The 19,241-nt window shown below is 43.8% G+C and overlaps 1 protein-coding gene across 14 annotated transcripts in view; it reads left to right on the top strand.

The window, feature by feature from the left end:
- Positions 1-19,241, top strand: part of CALN1 (calneuron 1) — a 685,843-nt gene that overhangs the window by 350,818 nt on the left and 315,784 nt on the right. For all 14 annotated transcript variants that reach the window (XR_001889765.1, XM_017895194.1, XM_017895192.1 and 11 more), the window contains one exon: positions 653-796. Coding sequence is in view for 13 of the 14 variants with exons in the window: in XM_017895194.1 (XP_017750683.1) it covers positions 653-796 (144 nt within the window). In the remaining variant the exon portion in view is untranslated. The remainder of the gene's footprint in view (positions 1-652; positions 797-19,241) is intronic.

Here is a 19,241-nt window from a genome sequence, read left to right as displayed (position 1 = left end):
CCCCTTTGCCCCTCCTTGCCTCCTTCCCTCCCTTCCCTACTTCCTTCCTTCCTTTTCATTTTTTCTTTCCTTCTTTCTTTCTTCTTTCTTTTCTTTTTCTTTCTTTTCTTCCTTTCCTCCTTTCTTTTTCTTTTTTCCTTCTTTTGTCTTTCTGACTGCCTTCCTTCCGTCCTTCCTCCCTCCCTTTCTTTTTCTTTCTTCTTTCCTTTTTCCTTCCTTCCTTCCTCCTTACTTCCCTCCTTCCTCCCTCCCTTGCTTTCTTCCTTCCTTTCTCCCTCCCTCCTTCCCTTTTCCCCCTCCCTCCCTTCCTTTCTTCTTCCTTTCTCTTTTTTCCTCCCTCCATTCCTCTCTTTCACTCTCTTCCACCTTCCTCTTTTTCTCTCTCCCTTTCTCCCTTTCCTTTTCTTTCTCTTCTTTCTCATTTTCTCTTCTCCTCTCCTCCCTTCCGTTTCCTTTTTTCTCTTTCCTTTTTCTTTTCTTTGTTTCTTTTCTTATGTTCTTCTTCTGTCTTCCCTTTTATCTGATTAAAGAGTTTTAACAAATCACTGTTTGTAAAAATCAGTTAGGAGTTCTTGGTAGACAATCACCAATGACTGCAGTGCAATAAAGCCAACCATGTGACCACTGGACTTTCTTTGCTTTTCCATTGTAGAAATCCGAGAGGCCTTTCGGGTTCTGGACCGGGATGGGAACGGCTTCATCTCCAAGCAGGAGCTGGGCATGGCCATGCGCTCTTTGGGGTACATGCCAAGCGAGGTGGAGCTGGCCATCATCATGCAGCGCTTGGACATGGACGGTAAGACCCGTACAAGCAGCTTCTCCCCTGAGACGTGCCCCGGTCTCATCAGTGAGACGTCGGATTTATGCAGGGCCTTGCACTTTTAAGTCCAAAGACTTGGTTTACATTTGAGAAACAGAAACTTGGACTAGAACAGGCTTTTTCAGTAACTTTCCATAGAGTTCTAGGGCCCTGTAGAGATGGTTTCACGGCCACTATAGGATGGGGCGAGGAAAGAAGCCTGGCTGGTGGAGCAGTTATGGCACCTTTTTATTACCCTTCTCCTCCTTCTCCTCCCTCCCTCCTCCCCATCCTTCTCCCCCCATTCCTCCTCCCTCCTCCCCTTCCTCCTCCTCCTCCTTCTTCCTCTTCTTCTTCTTCTCCCTCCCCCCTTCCTCCTCCTCCTCTTCTAAATAACAGCTTTATTGAGATAGAATTCACACACTCTAATATTCACACATTTAAAGTGCACAATTCAGGGGTGCTTAGTGGATGCACAGGGTTTTTTTTGTTTGTGTCCTCTTTCTTTATCGGATGCTTTGTAGCTGTCACACAGATCTAAAAGTTACATTGTTGAGTAATTATTTAAAAACTGGTCTTGGTCCAGAGCTCCGAGCTAGAAGCAGAAAGGAATGGGGATGGCGGGATCTTCCTCCAACATCACCAAAACCCCTCAAACAAGAATCCTAAGCTCCTGCGTGGGCTAGAGCCTGGCCTTGGGCTCTTGGGCTAATCCTCAGTGTCTCTGGCTGCATCACAGGCAGGAAAAGTTCACCAGCAAGGGGCTGCAGGGAACAGCCAGTTAAGTCCAGATATGGACAAATGTAACTGGAAGGAGGACATGAAACAGACAGGTAACTGTACCGCCGTAGTTAGGAGTGCAGCTAAGGCAGGTGGAGGGGCAGGGGAGGGGCCGCGGGAGCAGTGCTGCCACACTGCGGGAGTGTAGCCCCAGTGTAGCCAGAGGAGAGTCACAGATTTGTAAAACCAATGCCACAACGGATTTTAGTTGGAAGCCATTATCCTCCGCAAACTAACACAGGTACAGAAAGCCAAGCACCAATGTTCTCACCTTTTTTCTTTTTTCATGACAAGTCTATTTTAACATTTTTATCTTATTTTAATTTAATTTTATTTTTAATTGTATTTTATTTATTTATTTGTTTTTGAGATGGAGTCTCGCTCTGTCGCCCAGGCTGGAGTGCAGTAACACAATCTCGACTCACTGCAACCTCCACCTCCCGGGTTCAAGCGATTCTCCTGCCTCAGCCTCCAGAGTAGCTGGGACTACAGGCGCCCGCCACCACAACTGACTAATTTTTGTGTTTTTAGTAGAGATGGAGTTTCACCATGTTGGCCTTATGGTCTTGGTCTCCTGATCTCACCTTGGCCTCCCAAAGTGCTGGGATTACAGGTGTGAGCCAGCGTGCCTGGCCTAAATTGTATATTATTTCAGGTTCCAAGATACCTGTGCTTTTTCTCACTTATAAGTGGGAGTTGAATGATGAGAACATAGTGGGGAACAACACACACTGGGGCCTGCTGGGGGTGGGAAGGGAGAGCATCAGGAAGAATAGCTAATGGGTGCTGGGCTTAATACCAAGGTGATGGGTTGATCTGTGCAGCAAACCACCACGGCACATGTTTACCTAGGTAACAAACCTGCACATCCTGCACACAGACCCCGGAACTTAAAATAAAAGTTGAAGGAAAATAAAATAACACCTTCATCACTCCAAAAAGGATTCTCACATCTCTTAGCCATCACTTCCCAATCCCCCTGTCCCCACAAGCCCTAGGCAACCACTTCTCTATATTGTCTGAGAGACTGATCAATAGGAAGCAGCTGTTGGTCTCCAGACGGAGGTCCTAACCCGAGACCAGAGGGCTCACGTGTTGTGCGTCCTTCTGGTGAGCTGGGGATTCTCATGTACCAGCTTCGACTTGAGGTGTTCCCTGTTGGCCAGGGTGTCTCCAGGCCAGTCAGTGTCTCTGCTTCCCACAGACCCGCATTTCCTGTGCAACCTGGAAAACAAATCCTAGACTTAATCCTGGGCCAGTCACTGTCCCCATTCCTGCCGAGCAGACTGATGGAAGGGGCTTCTGGGAAGAAAACTGCATTATCTTCCTTCCCTACCCCACACATCCATGTCTGCAGACTGCCTCCTTGCCTCTAAGTTCTTTGGGATGGTCTATCCCAAGGACACCATAACCCGCAGGCTTTGGAGCCTTCTGAGCTGGAGCTACTGTATCATTCCCATTGTCACTTCCTTCTGTCTGGACGTTCCCATTGTCCAGATCTGTTCAGAGGCTTCGCTCTTAGCCTCCTTTTTTTTTTTTTTTTTTTTCTTTTTTACCCAACTTCCATCTTCTCCAAAGCTTCAGAGAAATGACCTGCAGCTTATTCTCTGATGACTGTGGCAGTCCCCTATCTAGTCCACACCCTTGTTAGCAGAATCCTGTTTTTGGATTGAAGAATCTTGGGACCAGTAGCAAAAGCACCCTGTTTTCTACCCAACTCTCTGCCCCATTTGGCTCAATAATCCCAAGTTGGTTAACATCTCCAAGTAGCTACTGAAGACATGAAGTGTTTCAGTTAAGGCTTTCAAAGTAGCCCCATAAGTAGAGCCGTAAGATCTGGTCCTCGCCACCTGTGTCTACACCCTGAGCCCCTTGTCTTAATTCAGTAAGCAAGTACTACACCCCTTCATACACCATGACTGCTCCACCCAACCACCTAGACACTCTCTGCTGTGCCTCACACCTGGCCAGGACCTCACTTATTGAATGAGTCCAAAGTCAGAACCGACTGGCTTCATACCACCCTCAAACTCATTGATGGCATCTGCCAGGGCATCCATGGTCTCAATATCCAGGTGATTGGCAGGCTCATCCAGGAGGAGCATGTAGGGGTTCTGCCAGGTCAGCCAGGCCAGGCTAGATGCACAGATTTGTGCAACACATGCCACAGTCGATTTTAGAACATTTTCATTGCTCCAAAAAGAAACCTTGCATCTCACTTTTTTTTTTTTTGACGGAGTCTCACTCTGTCACCAGGCTGGAGTGCAGTGGCGCCATCTCTGCTCACTGCAAGCTGCGCCTCCCGGGTTTAAGCGGTTCTCCTGCCTCAGCCTCCCGGGTAGCTGGGACTACAGGCACCCGCCACCACACCCAGCTAATTTTTGTATTTTTAGTAGAGACGGGGGTTTCACCGTGGTGGCCAGGATGGTCTCGATCTCTTGACTTTGTGATCCACCCGCCTTGGCCTCCCAAAGTGCTGGAATTACAGGTGTGAGCCACTGCATCCGGACAAAACCTTGCGCCTCTTAGCCGTCACCTCTCAATCCCCGTATTTCCCCAAGCCCTACACAAGCACTTCTCTACTTTCTGTCTCTGTGGTTGCTTCTGCTGGACATTTTCTATAAATGGAATCATATAATTTGCCTTCCTTTGTGAGTAGCTTCTCACAATTACTATAGTGTTTCCAAGGTTTACCTGTGTGGTAGCATTTATCATGACTTCATTTCTTTTGATGGCCATATTCCTATTCCACTGTATGGACATAACAGCTTGTTTTATGTCTGTTTTCTATTTACTGAGTTTCCGCATACAACCTCGCTGGAAAAAATACAACCTTGTAGTGTTTCTTTAATTTGTGACAGAGTCTCACTCTGTCTTACGCCCAGGCTGGAATTCAGTGGCATGATCTTGGCTCACTGCAACCTCCATCTCCCAGATTGAAGCGATTCTCCTGCCTCAGCCTCCTGAGTAGCTGGGGTTGTAGACGTGCGCCGCCACGCCTGGATAATTTTTGTATTTTATTAGAGATGGGGTTTCACCATGTTGGCCAGGCTGGTCTCGAATTCCTGAGCTCAAGTGATCCACCCGCCTCAGCCTCCCAAAGTGCTGGGATTACAGGTGTGAGCCATCGCGCCCAGCCCTCATAATGTTTAAAAAGCTTTGAAAAATGGGCTGGGCACAGTGGCTCACACCTGTATCCTAGCACTTTGGGAGGCCGAGGCAGGCAGATCACCTGAGGTCGGGAGTTCAAGACCAGCGTGATCAACATAGAGAAACCTTGTCTCTAACAAAAATACAAAATTAGCTGGGCATGGTGGCACATGTCTGTAATCCCAGCTACTCAGGAGGCTGAGGCAGGAGAATCCCTTGAACCCAGGAGGCAGAGGTTGTGGTGAGCCGAGATTGTGCCATCGTACTCCAGCCTGGGTGACAGAGCAAAACTCCATCTCAAAAATAAAGTAAAATAAAATAAAATAAGCTTTGAAAAATGACTGGATTTGATAATCTTTAAGGTTCTTCCCTACTCTAGAACCCTGAGTTTTATCCCAAACCAGCTAGATCTTGCCTTAGATAAAGGTCCAGGAAGGAGGCCTCTTTGTTTTGTTTTGTTAACACACACCGTTCCCCTCTGAGAAGCAGCGTATTCTAGGCACCGGGCACCGGAGGATTGGGCTTTTGGCATCCCTAGGTTGAGCATGAGATATACACCAAGAAGCAAGGACAGAGCAGACCAAGGTTATGATAAGGAGATGTGTGCTCGGCCTTCAGGCTAGTTGCAAGAGCATGGTTCTCGCCTGTTATCTTGCTGGACTTGTTGGGAGGATGATAATAAGGGTGACCATATGGTGAATGGGCCCTAGGGCCAACCGCCAAGTGCAGCTGTAGACATTTATTTTCTGGTTCAGGATAGAGATGTTTTATCCAGGGTATTCAGTTGTATGAGTGGTTCCCAGCTTGTTCTCCCAATTCTGATTGCTGGTGACTCACCATGTCTTTGTAGGCCTGATTTGACCTTGCTTTATATTGTAGAGATATTTCTGAAAAGCTGGAGCAAAGCACACCTTTTCCAGCAAGATCTTACTTCCAGTGACTTCCATCATTATCTCAGAGATACATTTAGAGGAAAAAAAGTTTCCTCCTTAAAATGAGAAAAGTCTTAACCTGTACCTCTGTTTCTGGAACTAAGAAGGCTTTGGGTCCTTGATTCTGCTCACACAACTCTTGTAATAAAACCTAGTCAATCGCACCTGTAATCGGAGGCTGAGGCGGGCAGATCATCTGAGGTCAGGAGTTCGAGACCAGCCTCACCAACATGGTGAAATTCCGTCTCTACTAAAAATACAAAACAATTAGCCAGGTATGGTTGCACATGCCTGTAATCTCAGCTACTCAGGAGGCTAAGGCACGAGAATCACTTGAACCCAGGAGGCAGAGATTGTAGTGAGCTGAGATTGCACCACTACACTCCAGCCTGGGCGACAAGGCAAGACCCCGTCTAAAGAAGCAAACAAAAATCCTAGTCAAATGGACTAAATGTGAATGGAATTAGCAATGAGCAACTTCTTTACACACAGGAAGGGCTCATTTTTCTTGTAGAGTGTTATTTCTAGTTATGTCTGGAAGCTATTCCTATAATTGTGGGAGAGTTATTCCTATAAGATTTAAGGATCTTGCTGGGTACTGTGGCATTTTGTAGTCCCAGCACTTTGGGAGGCCAGGGTAGGATGACTGCTTAAGGCCAGGAATTTGAGACCAGTCTGGGCAGCATAGTGAAAACCTGTCTCTGCAAAAATAGAAAAAATTAGCTGGGCATAGTGGTGCACATCTGTAATCCCAGCTAGTTGGGAGACTGAGGCAGGAGGATTGTTGAGGCTGATGCAGGAGGATTGCTGGAGCCTAGGAGTTCAAGACTGCGGTAAGCTATGATTACGCCACTGTACTCCCACCTGGGTAATAGAGCTAGACCCTTGGCTCTAAAAAAAACCCCAAAAAACAAAAAAATAAAAAAAGATTTAAGCGTCTTCAGCCCCAAGTTCATGCTTGTTTGTATATTCTCTCTTTGGACCCCAGCTTGTGGGGGAAATTTTGAGATTATTGCAAATTTTCCCTGATTTCATGAGAGCTTGGAGTCCCTTAGGGCTTTACGTGATGATATTGTTCAAAGAGCTCATCAGGGCTCAGGCATCTGGGATGCGGTTTAAGAGACTTCAAGTTTCACCAATTTATTTGCAACTCATCATACTCAGCTACCAACGCAGAAAGCAGAACTTCTGAGCAAATCTTGCAGCGGATTTCTATTCATTCCTTTAACAACAACCCAAGTCATCGACTATTTCATGGTGACCCATCAGGTAAAAGCACATTTATTTATTTTTGAAGCTCAGCTTCCTTGAAGTTTTGTTTTGTTGCCTACAAAAGATTTAGTACAAAATCCAAGAAAATACGCAGCAGTGTAGGCTACAGGCATTGCCGCCACAAACATTAATACAATCCCTAAGTGTGAAAAGAGCCAAATGAAAAATGCCCAGTCTGAGGTTGAAGTGCATATCTTGAAGGTATTTTGCCAATGAGTGAAACTTCTCAGGTACCAGGTTCTGGTTATGGATGGAATGACTGCATTTAATTGTCCTTCTCTTAGTGGGACCTTTTCAGCTGTTCTGTTAAGAAAAAAAAATTAGGTTCTAATTATATCCTTCCTTCCTCGCTTCTGTAACTGGGAATCCTCCGGAGATTTGAGCCTACCTAATTAAGTTTCTCTTTGGTGTGGAACACGTGGAATGGCAGAGATTTTTATTAGGTTGGTGCAAAAGTAATCTCACCAACCTAGTATGTGGATGACGCCAAAAAAAAAAAAAGAAAAAAGAAAAGAAAAGGAGTGTTTGGGGCAAAGCTTAGGATTCTTTGCTGTAGGATGATCATGCCTCCTGGTCTGTACACCCTGGTATTGGGCAGGGGGGATGGCAATGGTGCCTCTATCCATCCCAGCTGGCTGTGATTAGAAGCAGGTCTGGCCCACACACCAATCTTTCTTTCTCTGGGGTCCCTGCCGCTTTGCCCGACAGTGAGGTCATACCTTCGGCACGAGGCCCAGCTGGAATTAGCCTGGGTTTGTCTGTGCAACCCAAGTTGACACATGAGGTTTTCATTAGGTGGCTCCTTGGGAGGGGGGTGCCTTGCCGGCTGCACATGGAGCAGTCATCTCCCTGGATTAGGGATCTCGCCTGGATTTCCTGGACACAGATCCAGCCAGACATTTCCCGGGGACAGAATGGAAGGCAGGCAGGAGGGTCTGGGATTGCTCACCTGGCCTGTAGCCAGTTTGCCCTCAGTAGTGGGACTGGCTGTGTGTGTATGTGTGTGTGTCTGTGTGTGCACGTGCCTGCATGCACATGTGTGTGCCAAATGGGCTGAACTGCTCAGAGTTATTTTATTTTATTTTTTGTAGAGACAGGGTCTTGCTCTGTTGCCCAAGCTGGAGTGCAGCAGTATGCAGTAATTGCTCAGTGCAGCCTCAAACTCCTGGTTTCAAGCTATCCTCCCACGTCAGCCTCCCAAATGGCTGGGACTACCGGCTGCCCCACCCAGCTAAGTTTTTTATTGTTCTTTGCAGAGACGAAGTCTCACTCTGTTGCCCAGGTTGCTCTCAAGTTCTGGCCTCAAGGGATCCTCCCGCCTTAGCCTCGCGAAGAGCCAGGATTACAGATGTGAGCCACTGGGCCCAGCCTGAAATATTCAGTTAAATAAACAAAAAGCCCAAACTTCTCCCCAGTGCCTGGGGTCTCCTCTTTGGCTCATCACTGCAAAAGTTGTTTCTTGGAACTTTAACTCAGTTCTTTGTTCTCTTGTGGTCACTGTTCCATTTCTCTTTCATCAGCCTCTGCAGCTAAGGTGACTTTTACCAAGCACCAGTTGAGGACCAAGATCCACCTTTCCTGGATGCCTATTTTTGGGGGCCAGGATCGCTCCATCAGCCCTGATTCTGGAAGCCTGCAGTTCTTTTCCACCAGGCTCCTTGAGCCCTTTAAGCCCAATTCCCAAGGTGTCCTTTGCATGTCAGGAATCAACTTTCCTCCTATGCATCATATTAGTTATGTATCATCCTTGGATTGGTTGACAAAATAGTCACTCAAAGGTCTGGCACGGTGGCTCTTGCCTGTAATCCCAGCACTTTGTGAGGCCGAGGCAGGTGGATCACTTGAGGTCAGGAGTTTGAGACCAGCCTGGCCAATAAGGTGAAACCCCGTCTCTACTAAAAATACAAAAATTAGCTGGGCGTGGTGGCGGGCTCCTGTAATCCCAGCTGCTCAGCTGGTTGAGGCAGGAGAATTGCTTGAACCTGGGAGTCAGAGGTTGCAGTGAGCCGAGATTGTGCCATTGCACTCCAGCCTGGGTGTCCCGGCGAGACTCTGTCTCAAAAGGAAAAAAAAAAAGTGAAGCAAGAACATTCTGACAGCCTTTGAAAACCATTTTCTCCTACCTGTCCTCACCATCTCCCACCACCCAGTATTCAGTCAGTGCTGTGGTTACTCATGCCAGACTTTAGTCATCCCCAGGCTCTGATCATCCTCCAATTAAGTTGCCTGAACTGAAGGTGCTCTGATTCCGGAGAAAATGAGAAATATCCATTTCTACTAAGNAAAAAAAAAAAAAAAAAAAAAAAGAAAAGAAAAGAAAAATCACTCAAAAAATTGTCTCCAAAGCTGTATTCTATTTTATTTTATTTTATTGGTAGACACAGGGGGTCTCACTTTGTTGCCCAGGCTGTCTTGAACTTCTGGCTTCAGGTGATTCTCCTACTTCCACTTCCCAAAGTGCTAGGATTACAGGCATGAGCCACCACACCCAGCCAAAGCTGAATTATAGAAGCAAGTTGAGAAAAATGGCTTCTTGAAGTCACTGTGGGCTGGGCTACACCGTATGTGTTCCCCTTAGCTCTGTGATCCCCACAAGCTCTGATCTCAGAGCTTCCTGCAACATTCACTGGGGAATAAAGGCTTGGTATCCTCAAGACCTAAGGGATGTATTCAATTGATTTCTGCATTCTCAGTACTTTCAAAACCACACTACTGGGTCATCTGGAGTGAATCCAGCTAACTTTGCAAATGCTTTCCGGAAACAATCGAACCAGGAAACATTCTCAGCAGCACAAGGGCCCTTGCGCTAGCCCCGCTCACATTTCCTAATGCAATTCTCTCTTCTTCCAACCCGCGCCCACCTCTCCTCTGCGAGGAGAACAAAGGTCCTTCTTTCAAACAGTTGAAGATCTTGCCCTCTTCCTCCTTGATTTACCTTCTTTTCCTCAAAGATGTAGAATCTCATGCAATTCTAGCACGTGTGTTGGAGTTTGGAAATTCATTCTCATTTCTCAACTTATTTGTAATTTGTTTTCAAGGTTCGCCACTGCCTGGATAGGTGAATTTGATTCAGTTCAGTTCAATTTAAAAAGGATTTATTTCGGGCCCTTATGTGTGAACTTGCTTATTTTTATGGTTGGCAGGATTCACTCTTGGTGTGTTTTGAGACAAACTGCTGAGCTGCCTAAGAACAAAATCATGGCCTGAGTCACATGAAAGATACTGGTGGTGTCCCCAGTGTCAGCCCTCCTGTCCCCATCATCCCCTTTTCAACTGCCCATTCATTAAGAGTATTTATCCTGTGCTGATAAGTCACATTAATATGACTTTTCTGTTTTCATTTCCAATCTCGTAGAAGACAGAAAGGGCGTATAGTATGTATAATGCCAAGCAGTGCTCATTTCCATTTCACCTTCAGACATGTCAGTGTGCTGGTCAGAATGCTCTGGAACTTGCATTCAGTCTCTTTGGTGAGATAGAACACACACTTCTTTCCTGTGCGTGAGGCAAGACGCTCACCCACAGACTGCAGGAAGTGGAACTACCTGGCGAGAGGGGAAAGCAGGTGGAGATTTTAGCCTAAAGCAGAGGTTCCCAAACCTGATCACACATCAGAAGCACATGGGGAGTGTGTTAAACCCAAAAACAGGGCCAGGTGCAGTGGCTTACGTCTGCAGTCCCAGCACTTTGAGAGGCCAGGAGTTCGAGACCAGCCTGGGCAACACAGTGAGACTCCCGTTTCTACCAAAAGACACACACACACCACACACACCACACAAAATAGCTGGGTGTGGTGACTTGCACCTAGGATCCCAGATACTTAGGAGGCTGAGGAAGGAGGATTGCTTGAATCTGGGAGGTAGAGGCTGCAGTGAGCTATGATTGTATCATTGCACTTCAGCCTGGGCAACAGCACGAGACTCTGTCTCTACAAAAGAAAAACAAAATAAAACAGATTGATAGAATCAGAATCCCCAAGTGTAGAGCCCAGGAGCCTGTAGCCCCCCCTTTTTTTTTTTTTTTTTTTTTTTTTTTTTTTTTTTTTGAGATAGAGTCTTGCTCTGTTGCCCAGATTGGAGTGCAGTGGCACAATCTCTGCCCACTGTCTTCCCGGCTCAAGGGATTCTTGTGCCTCAGCCTCCTGAGTAGCTGGAATTGCATGTGCATGCCACCATGCCTTGCTAATTTTGGTATTTTTAGTAGACACGAGGTTTCTCCATGTTGACCAGGTTGGCCTTGAACTCCTGGCCTCACGTGATCCTCCTGCTTGGCCTCCCAAAGTGCTGGGATTACGAGTAGCTGGAATTACAGGTGCACGCCACCATGCCTGGCTAATTTTTGTATTTTTAGTAGAGATGGGGTTTCTCCATATTGGTCAGCTTGGCCTTGAACTCCTGGCCTCAAATGATCCTCCCACCTCGGCCTCCCAAAGGACTGGGCTATCAGGTGTAAGCCATCATGCCCGGCCATGAGCCTGATCCTTAAACAATCACATTAGGTTATTGTGCAACCATATGTCCATTGACACAATTGGGCCGGGGGGACCCTTGGTTAAAAGAAAACTCTTTGGCTACAGAGTAGTCATCGAGCTTGTGGATATTTGCATGAGCAGGAAGGTCTGTGTGGAAGGTAAATGTGAGGTGATAAGGAGTTTTTCCTTTGGGAACCTGATGAAGGAAGTAAAGTCTGCCCTTAGGGGTTCAGTCACCCCTGTCTGAATGCAGGTGGCCCTCAAAGTGCTTGCATGTGCAGAGACCTGGTGTCCTCCCTCCTCCATGTGTGGTCCGGGGACAGTCAGAGTCAGCATCACCTGGAAGCATGTTTAAGATGCTCCATCTCAGGCCCTACCCCTGACTTGCTGAATCAGAATTTTCCTTTTCTCTCTCTCTCTCTCTCTCTCTCTCTCTCTCTCTCTCTCTCTCTCTCTGTCTTTTAGAGACAAGGTCTCTCTCTGTTGCCCAGGCTGGAATGCAGTGGTATCATCATAGCTCACTGCAGCCTTGCCTCCTGGGCTCAAGCCATCCTCCTCCCTCAGCCTCCCAAGTCACTGGTACTACAGGCGTGCGCCGTCACCACGCCTGGCTAATTTTTATTTTTTATTATTTGTAGCAATGAAGTTTTGCTATGTTGCCCAGGCTGGTGTAGAACTCCTGGCTTCAAGCAGTCTCCCACCTTGGCCTCCCAAAGTGCTGGGGTTACAGGCATGAGTTACCATGCTTGGCCCAGAATTTTCCTTTTACCAAGATTCCCAGATGTTTCATATGCACATTGAAGTCGGAGATACCCTAGTCTGGGGCACACTTTGACAAATGGAAAGCAAACCCAATTATGTTTCCCTTTTTGAGGGTCTCTCTAGGGAGTGAAGCCCCTCCCTAGTCTCCTGCAGGGAACTCAGTGCCTGGAGATTTGTACGTCTACGAATGACGTAATTCACAAAGCCACTAGTGTTGGTGAAGAACAACTAAAGAAAAATGTCTCTGCAAATGCTTGCATTTGTGAATAAGCATAATTGGTATTAAGCTCTTTTGTACTTCACTCTGTGTTAGTGAATTATGGCTCGTATGCTTTTGATCTTACTGTGGCAAGTTTTAACTGGATAATTAATGATAAATAACACTTATGTAATGCTCACCAGGACCCCAGTGATAACACTGGATAACAATAATACTAGCTAATGCACGCAGAGTTTTCATCATGGGCCAAAGACTGTTCTAAGCACTTGATTTATTAACTGACTTAACTATTATGATTCTCATTTTGTGGATGAGAAAAATGAAGTACCGAGGTTTCTAGAAACTTGCACAGGTCATGCCACTAGTAAGAGCCATGTGACTCCAAGATCTTAACCAGATAGCTTTTAGATATAGTATTCTTTTTGTAATTTTAGTGGATATAGGTCACTGAGGGTGACAACAGGACATTGAAACTCTTAACTGAACACACACACACACACACACACACACACACACACACACACCCCTGAGTCATAAATACCTTGGTATTTCAAGCCTATATGTGAACGTTTTGGCTTCCAATTGCTTTCCAAAATAGTCTCTAGAAACATGGGGTTCTCATGAGGTTACCTTTGGTTGGGCGAAAGACCCTAGCCACTCCCCAAAATGTCCTTGTATGAGAGCAGAGGATGTGAATTGAAGACAGTCTTTAGGTTTCTCGTTGTTTTGGTGAAGGGAGAATTCTTCAGACTTGCTTGGTACATGGAATGGTAGTGGATGATCATGACATTTCCTCTCCAACATTCCTATCTCCCTAAGCAAGTCCATCCTCTACAGCATGCCCAGAAAGCTATGCCATCTCCATCTTACTAACATTGACCATGTTGAATTCAAGTTTCAGCCAATGACTAACTAGACTGTTTGAGTCACTTCTAGCTATTCAAGCCAATATATTAAAAAAAAAATTCTGGGCCAGGCATGGTGGCTCACAGCTGTAATCCCAGCACTTTGGGATACTGAGGCGGGCGGATCACCTGAGGTCAGGAGTTCGAGACCAGCCTGACCAACATGGAGAAACCCCATCTCTACTAAAAATACAAAATTAGCTGGGCATTGTGGTGTATGCCAATAATCCCAGCTACTAGGGAGGCTGAGGCAGGAGAATGACTTGAACTCGGGAGGCAGAGGTTGCAGTGAGCCGAGATCGCGCCATTGCACTCCTGCCTGGGCTGCAAGAATTAAAAAAAAAAAAAATTCTGGTATGTGCGCCTATTCCAATAAGAGCAGCCTCATCCAATTTTACAGTCTGTCTTCTTTGTTTTAACACTTAGAGTTCATTGTTACACCTATTCCCCAGACGTAAGCTGATTGCAATTCTCTGTTCATTCACATCAGACCTAGAACGTTCCCTCTTGGGATATGCCAATCTGATTCTAGCCATGGGGTTGGAGACAAGGAAACCTGGTAGGGGTAGACCTTGAAGAAATAGGCATCCCCTATCAAGGCAACTGCCTTAGCTGTGTTTATTACAGGTCTTCATGGTCTTCGAGTTGATCTTCTCTGAGCTGTAAGAGAGGACGTAAGGGAGACTTCGGGAATCAGTTTTCTAAACCCACGTAACAATTCCTGTTCTGAATCTCAGGTCCCACTCCTTTTCCATCAGGACCTGAAATTTCACATAAGAGATCTGATGAGTCTGTGATTTCAACTTATAATTCTACAGAGTGCACAGTTACATTTGGCATCTTCCCTGAAGGGTTATAAGAAATGAGATTATTTTAGGACCACCATAGAAGCACGCTAGTTCTCTGTGACTTGAGCTGAGAGTCTAAAGGTCTGAGCTTGTTTGCTCTTACAAGGGTGTTCAGAAGCAGCCATCCCAGCTGGCAGTCCTGGTAGTCATCATCGTTACCATAAAGGTCAAACCTTGGAGCCACTTTGGTCTTCCAAAGCCTTACTTTCAATAATTATTGTATCCCAAGAAACCACAGATGACAGTTAATTAATCATAATGCTAATGCATGTGGTAGATACTAGTATCCCCTTTTCGGTGGGCAAGGAGGTCAGCGGTTAAAGGCAAGCAAACCAATCTCAGAATCCCACTTTGGAAGTTTGTTTTCTCCCTGGTACGAATGTATGGTGCCATCTTGAATGCAAAAACCATGCTGGATTCCTATAAGTGAGATTACTATGTGAAATATAGGAAGTTGCTAAAATTCTTCATGCTAAATAATATTTTCTAGGCAATGTTTACCAAAAGGAATATATGAGAATGCCTGTCTTAGAATGTTTTAACCAATATTGAGTATTACAATTTTTAAAAATCACGAGTAACATGATGGTGAAAAGTGGCAATTCATTTTGCTTTAACTAGTATGTGAGAGGAAGAATTTTTTAAATATATTGATTGGTTATCCATTTTTTCCCCTTTGCAGGCTGCCTACTTTGTTTTCAGATCCGTTTCAGTAAGGATAAGCTAAGTTATGCTGCAGCAACAAATATACCCCCAAATAGCAGTGGCTTAAAACCACAAAATTAAAGCTGTCACTCAGATTGTGTGTTCACTGTGAGTTGGTTGGGTCTTTTCTCTGTGTCATCCTCACTCAAGAGTTCTGGCAGAAAGAGACTCCAGCCTGTCTCTCCTTCCATGTTAGCTAAGGCAGGGGAAAGAGACCCAGGGAATCACAGTGATTCTTAAGGGTTTTGTCACTTCTATTCACATTTCACTGGTTAAAGCAAGTCACATGGCCATGACTGTTATCAAAGGATGTTGAGGAGTACAACCCAACTCTATGCCCTGAAGGGAATGAACTGGAAATATTTGGTGAACAACACCAATGATAACTTTAGAATTTTAGGCTTCTCCTTTTTCTTTTTTACTAGAATACCATATTCATTGCAAAAGTTTTATCTCAGGGCAAGTTCTTAGAAGTACCATGAAAAGGGGAGAAACACAATTATTATGGGAGACTTTACACATGCCTTTCCATTTGATCAAGTGGACAAAATGAAGTAACACAATTTGAATGACACGGAATGTGTGTGTATTAGTGTGTGTGTGTGTGAGATATAAATTTTGTACCCTTAAAAAGAGCATAGCTTTCTTTTTAAGTGATTCTGGGACATTAAATAAAACATGACTATGTATTAGGCTACAAAGGCAACCTAATTAAATCCCAAAGAACAAGTAATATAGGCACATTCTTTGACTACAATACAATAAACCAGAAATTAATAACACAAGTTTGAATAAGAATCCCACCCACTTGGAAATTTAAAATTAAAACCAAAACCTTTCAATCTCATGAACAGATCCAAGCGCTGATTCTTTGAAAAAGAAAAGAAACAAATTGACAAAGCATGTTTAATTAAGAAGGAAAGCATTATCACTAAAATAAACTAGATGTGAAAAGTAAATATGGGAGATGTTTAAAAAGAATACTTGATACAGCTTCATATTAGTGCACTTAAATATCTACATGAAATGGAGATTTTTCTGGAAAAATGTAAATTATTGAAATTGGTTCAAGCTGAAGTCAATAGTCTAAATCAGAAATTGCATACTTGCAGCCTACCAGCCAAATACAGCTCATAGCCATGTTATATTTGGCCTGTACACCATTTTATAAAGCAGAAAATCTCACATTAAAAATATACATTCCTCCTGTTAAAATATTGGAGAATTTGGCAAGACTAGACCTGCATTCCTTCATTGCAATAATTTGGTGAAGTTGAGTGGCCATCCCCTCTGGGTAGGGCATCTGCCACAGTCTCCATTATTCATTAGTGTTTTATGTCTGCCTACTCCCGTTTTGATGGACTGGCTTGGTCTCTATAGGCTTTGGAGTTTGCGACCCTACCTGTACGGACCAGCAATAAGAGAATATTTTACTATTCTATTTTCATTCCTCATTTCCCTTAATTATAGGGAATTAATTTTCTAGTTTTAATTTTATTTATTATGGATGTATATTAGTTACACATATTTGTGGGGTACATGTGATATTTTGATACAAGCATACGATGTGTGATGATCAAATCGGGGTAATTCAGGTATCCGTCACCTAAAGCGTTCATGATTTCTTCGTGTTAGGAACATAGCAGTTGTACTCTTAGTTATTTTGAAATATGCAATAAATTACTGGGCTGTTTGTTTGTCTGTTTGAGATAGAGTCTCACTCCGTCGCCCAGGCTGGAGTGCTATGGCGAGATCTAGGCTCACTGCTACATCTGCCTACCGGTTCCAGCGATTCTGCTGCCTCAGCCTCCCAAGTAGCTGGGATTACAGGTGTGCACCAGCAGGCCTGGCTAAGTTTTGTATTTTTAGTCAAAATGGAGTCTCACCATGTTGGCCAGTCTGGTCTCAAATTCCGGACCTCAGGTGATGCGCCCACCTCTGCCTCCCAAAGTGCTGGGATTACAGGCATGAGCCACCACACCCGGCCAATAAATTACTGTTAATAATAATCACCTATTGTGCTCCTGAACACTAGGTCTCATTCCTTCTAAATAACTGCATTTTTATACCCATTAACCATCTCCTTTTATCCCCCACACCCACTACCCATCCCAGCCCCTGTAACCATCATTCTACTCTCTTTCTGCATGAGGTCAGTATGTTTTTTTAAGCTCCCGTAGATCAGTAAGAACATGTGATATTTTCTTTCCGCATTTGGCTTATTCCACTTAATGTAATGTCCTCCAGTTCAACCCATGTTGTTTGTTGTTAAGTAAAAGCATTTCCTTCCTTTTATGGCTAATATTCCACTGCGTAAATGTGCCACATTTTTAAAATTCATTCATCCATTGATGGACACTTGGATAGATTCCGTATCTTAGCTATTGTGAATAATGCTGTTGTAAACATGAAAGTGCAAATAAGGGAACTGATGTTTTTGTGGGTTTTTGTTGCGTATCTGTTACCATTTCTAGCTACTTCAATAGATTACTTATTTTATTTTAATTCTTTATTATTTAATAATTAAGGCAACTAAGATGGGAAATTGGACACTGAGAAAAGCCTCAGTGATATCTCTCAAATTTTGATAGATGGTTTTGATGTTTTCATTGTAATATTTTATTGTATTTTAAAATTCCCTCTGCTATTTGTAAATTTTATAGAAAACTATCTTACAATTTAATTTCTGAGTCACTGGGATTTTTAAGTTCCTAGTTTACATTTTAATTTTTTTGTTTCTTTTTTGGATGAAGCTCTGTCACCCAGGCTGGAGTGCAGTGGCACGATGTCAGCTTACTGCAACCTCTGCCTCCCAGGTTCAAACAATTCTTCTGCCTCAGTCTTCCAAGTAGCTGGGATTACAGGCATGCACTACCACATCTGGCTAATTTTTGTATTTTTTTTAGTAGACACGGGGTTTCACCATGTTGGCCGGGCTGGTCTCCAGCTCCTGTCCTCAAGCGATCTGCCCACCTCAGCCTCCCAAAGTGCTGGGATTACAGGCATGAGCCAATTTTCTATTTTCATTGCATTGTGCAAAGTAAGTATAACCTGATATTTGCTAAGATTTTTCTCTGTAACCAAGAATAAGATGAACTTTTGTGAAGGTATTGGCTTTATGCTACAAGGCTTTTTGTATGTGCATAGAAGTCATCTTGACATTACCCATGTGCCCTGTATCCCTATTTTTGGTTATTTTGTCCAAGATAAATTATTGTGATGTACTGATGCTATGTTACTTCCTGGATTTACTTCCAACGGTTTTTATTTTAATTTTCAGTGCTCTGCCCTCATCGTGGATTTCACCTTTCATCAGTGCAAATGTTCTTTAAATGCTTTTGAGTTATGCTTTTGAGTCCTGTTGATTTTGCCACATAACCTTTTGCTTGTGTTTGCATAACATTTATCGTTATGTGCAGTGGTCACTGGGGCCATTCACAATTATGCAGTTTCTTCTCCTTCCAGGAATACGGTACACGATGCCCTAACTTTTTCTGTGATTTTGTTAGGGGTGAAACCTTTACCCAATATACGTGATTGTGTTGTAATTTTTAATTATTCTGAGAGTCTTTTTATTGGTACACTTAGGCTTTTATATTTATATCACATTAAGGCTGAGTCTTAATTCTGTCATTTTGTTTTGTGGGGGTTCTCCTGTGTACCTACTATGAAGTTATTATTTTGTGACTATGGTTGTGTTTTTGTTTTTATGTTATCCACTCAACTGTGTGGAAGGTAGATCTCTTACTTTTACTCTCTTTAGTGATGGCCGTAAAGGTTTTTGTGAGCTTATCTCTAACAGCTAACATCAGTTACAAATGAGTAATACCTTTTTTATGGAAGATAAGAAATTAAATGATATCTCTTTTCTGTTCTCTGTTAATTTTAATATATGGTGGTTATAAATATGTTCCTCCCATTTTTTACAATTTTTATTATTTTCAATTTAAATAATATTATCAGTTTTATAATAATATTAGAAACACTTATCTTGTCTGTATATTTAACTGTCTTTAGTGCTTACTCCCAGCCATACTTAACTCTTTTTCTGTTTCTTATTTTTAATTAATGTATATTTGTTCCGGCATAAACTTTCCCAAATTTCTTTTTTTTTTTTTCAGGAAGTTTACTTCAAGCATTAATTCTCTTAGTTTTATAAATCTGAGAATATCTTTCACACATAATCACACAAATCTGAGAATATCTTAACACACATAAACAACTGGGTTAGATATAAAATTCTTGGGCTATAACCTCCTTCCTTCCTTCCCTTCCTTCTCTTCCTTCCTTCCGTTCCTTCTCTTCCTTCATTTCCTTCCCTTCCTTCCCTTCCTTCCCTTCCTTCCCTTCCTTCTATCTCCTTTCTTTCTCTTTTCTCTCCCCTCCCCTCCCCTCCC

Source organism: Rhinopithecus bieti, unplaced genomic scaffold (assembly GCF_001698545.2).
Source record: "Rhinopithecus bieti isolate Rb0 unplaced genomic scaffold, ASM169854v2 scaffold_23236, whole genome shotgun sequence".
NCBI lineage: Eukaryota > Metazoa > Chordata > Mammalia > Primates > Cercopithecidae > Rhinopithecus > Rhinopithecus bieti.
This window is presented reverse-complemented; position numbering and strand designations above follow the sequence as displayed.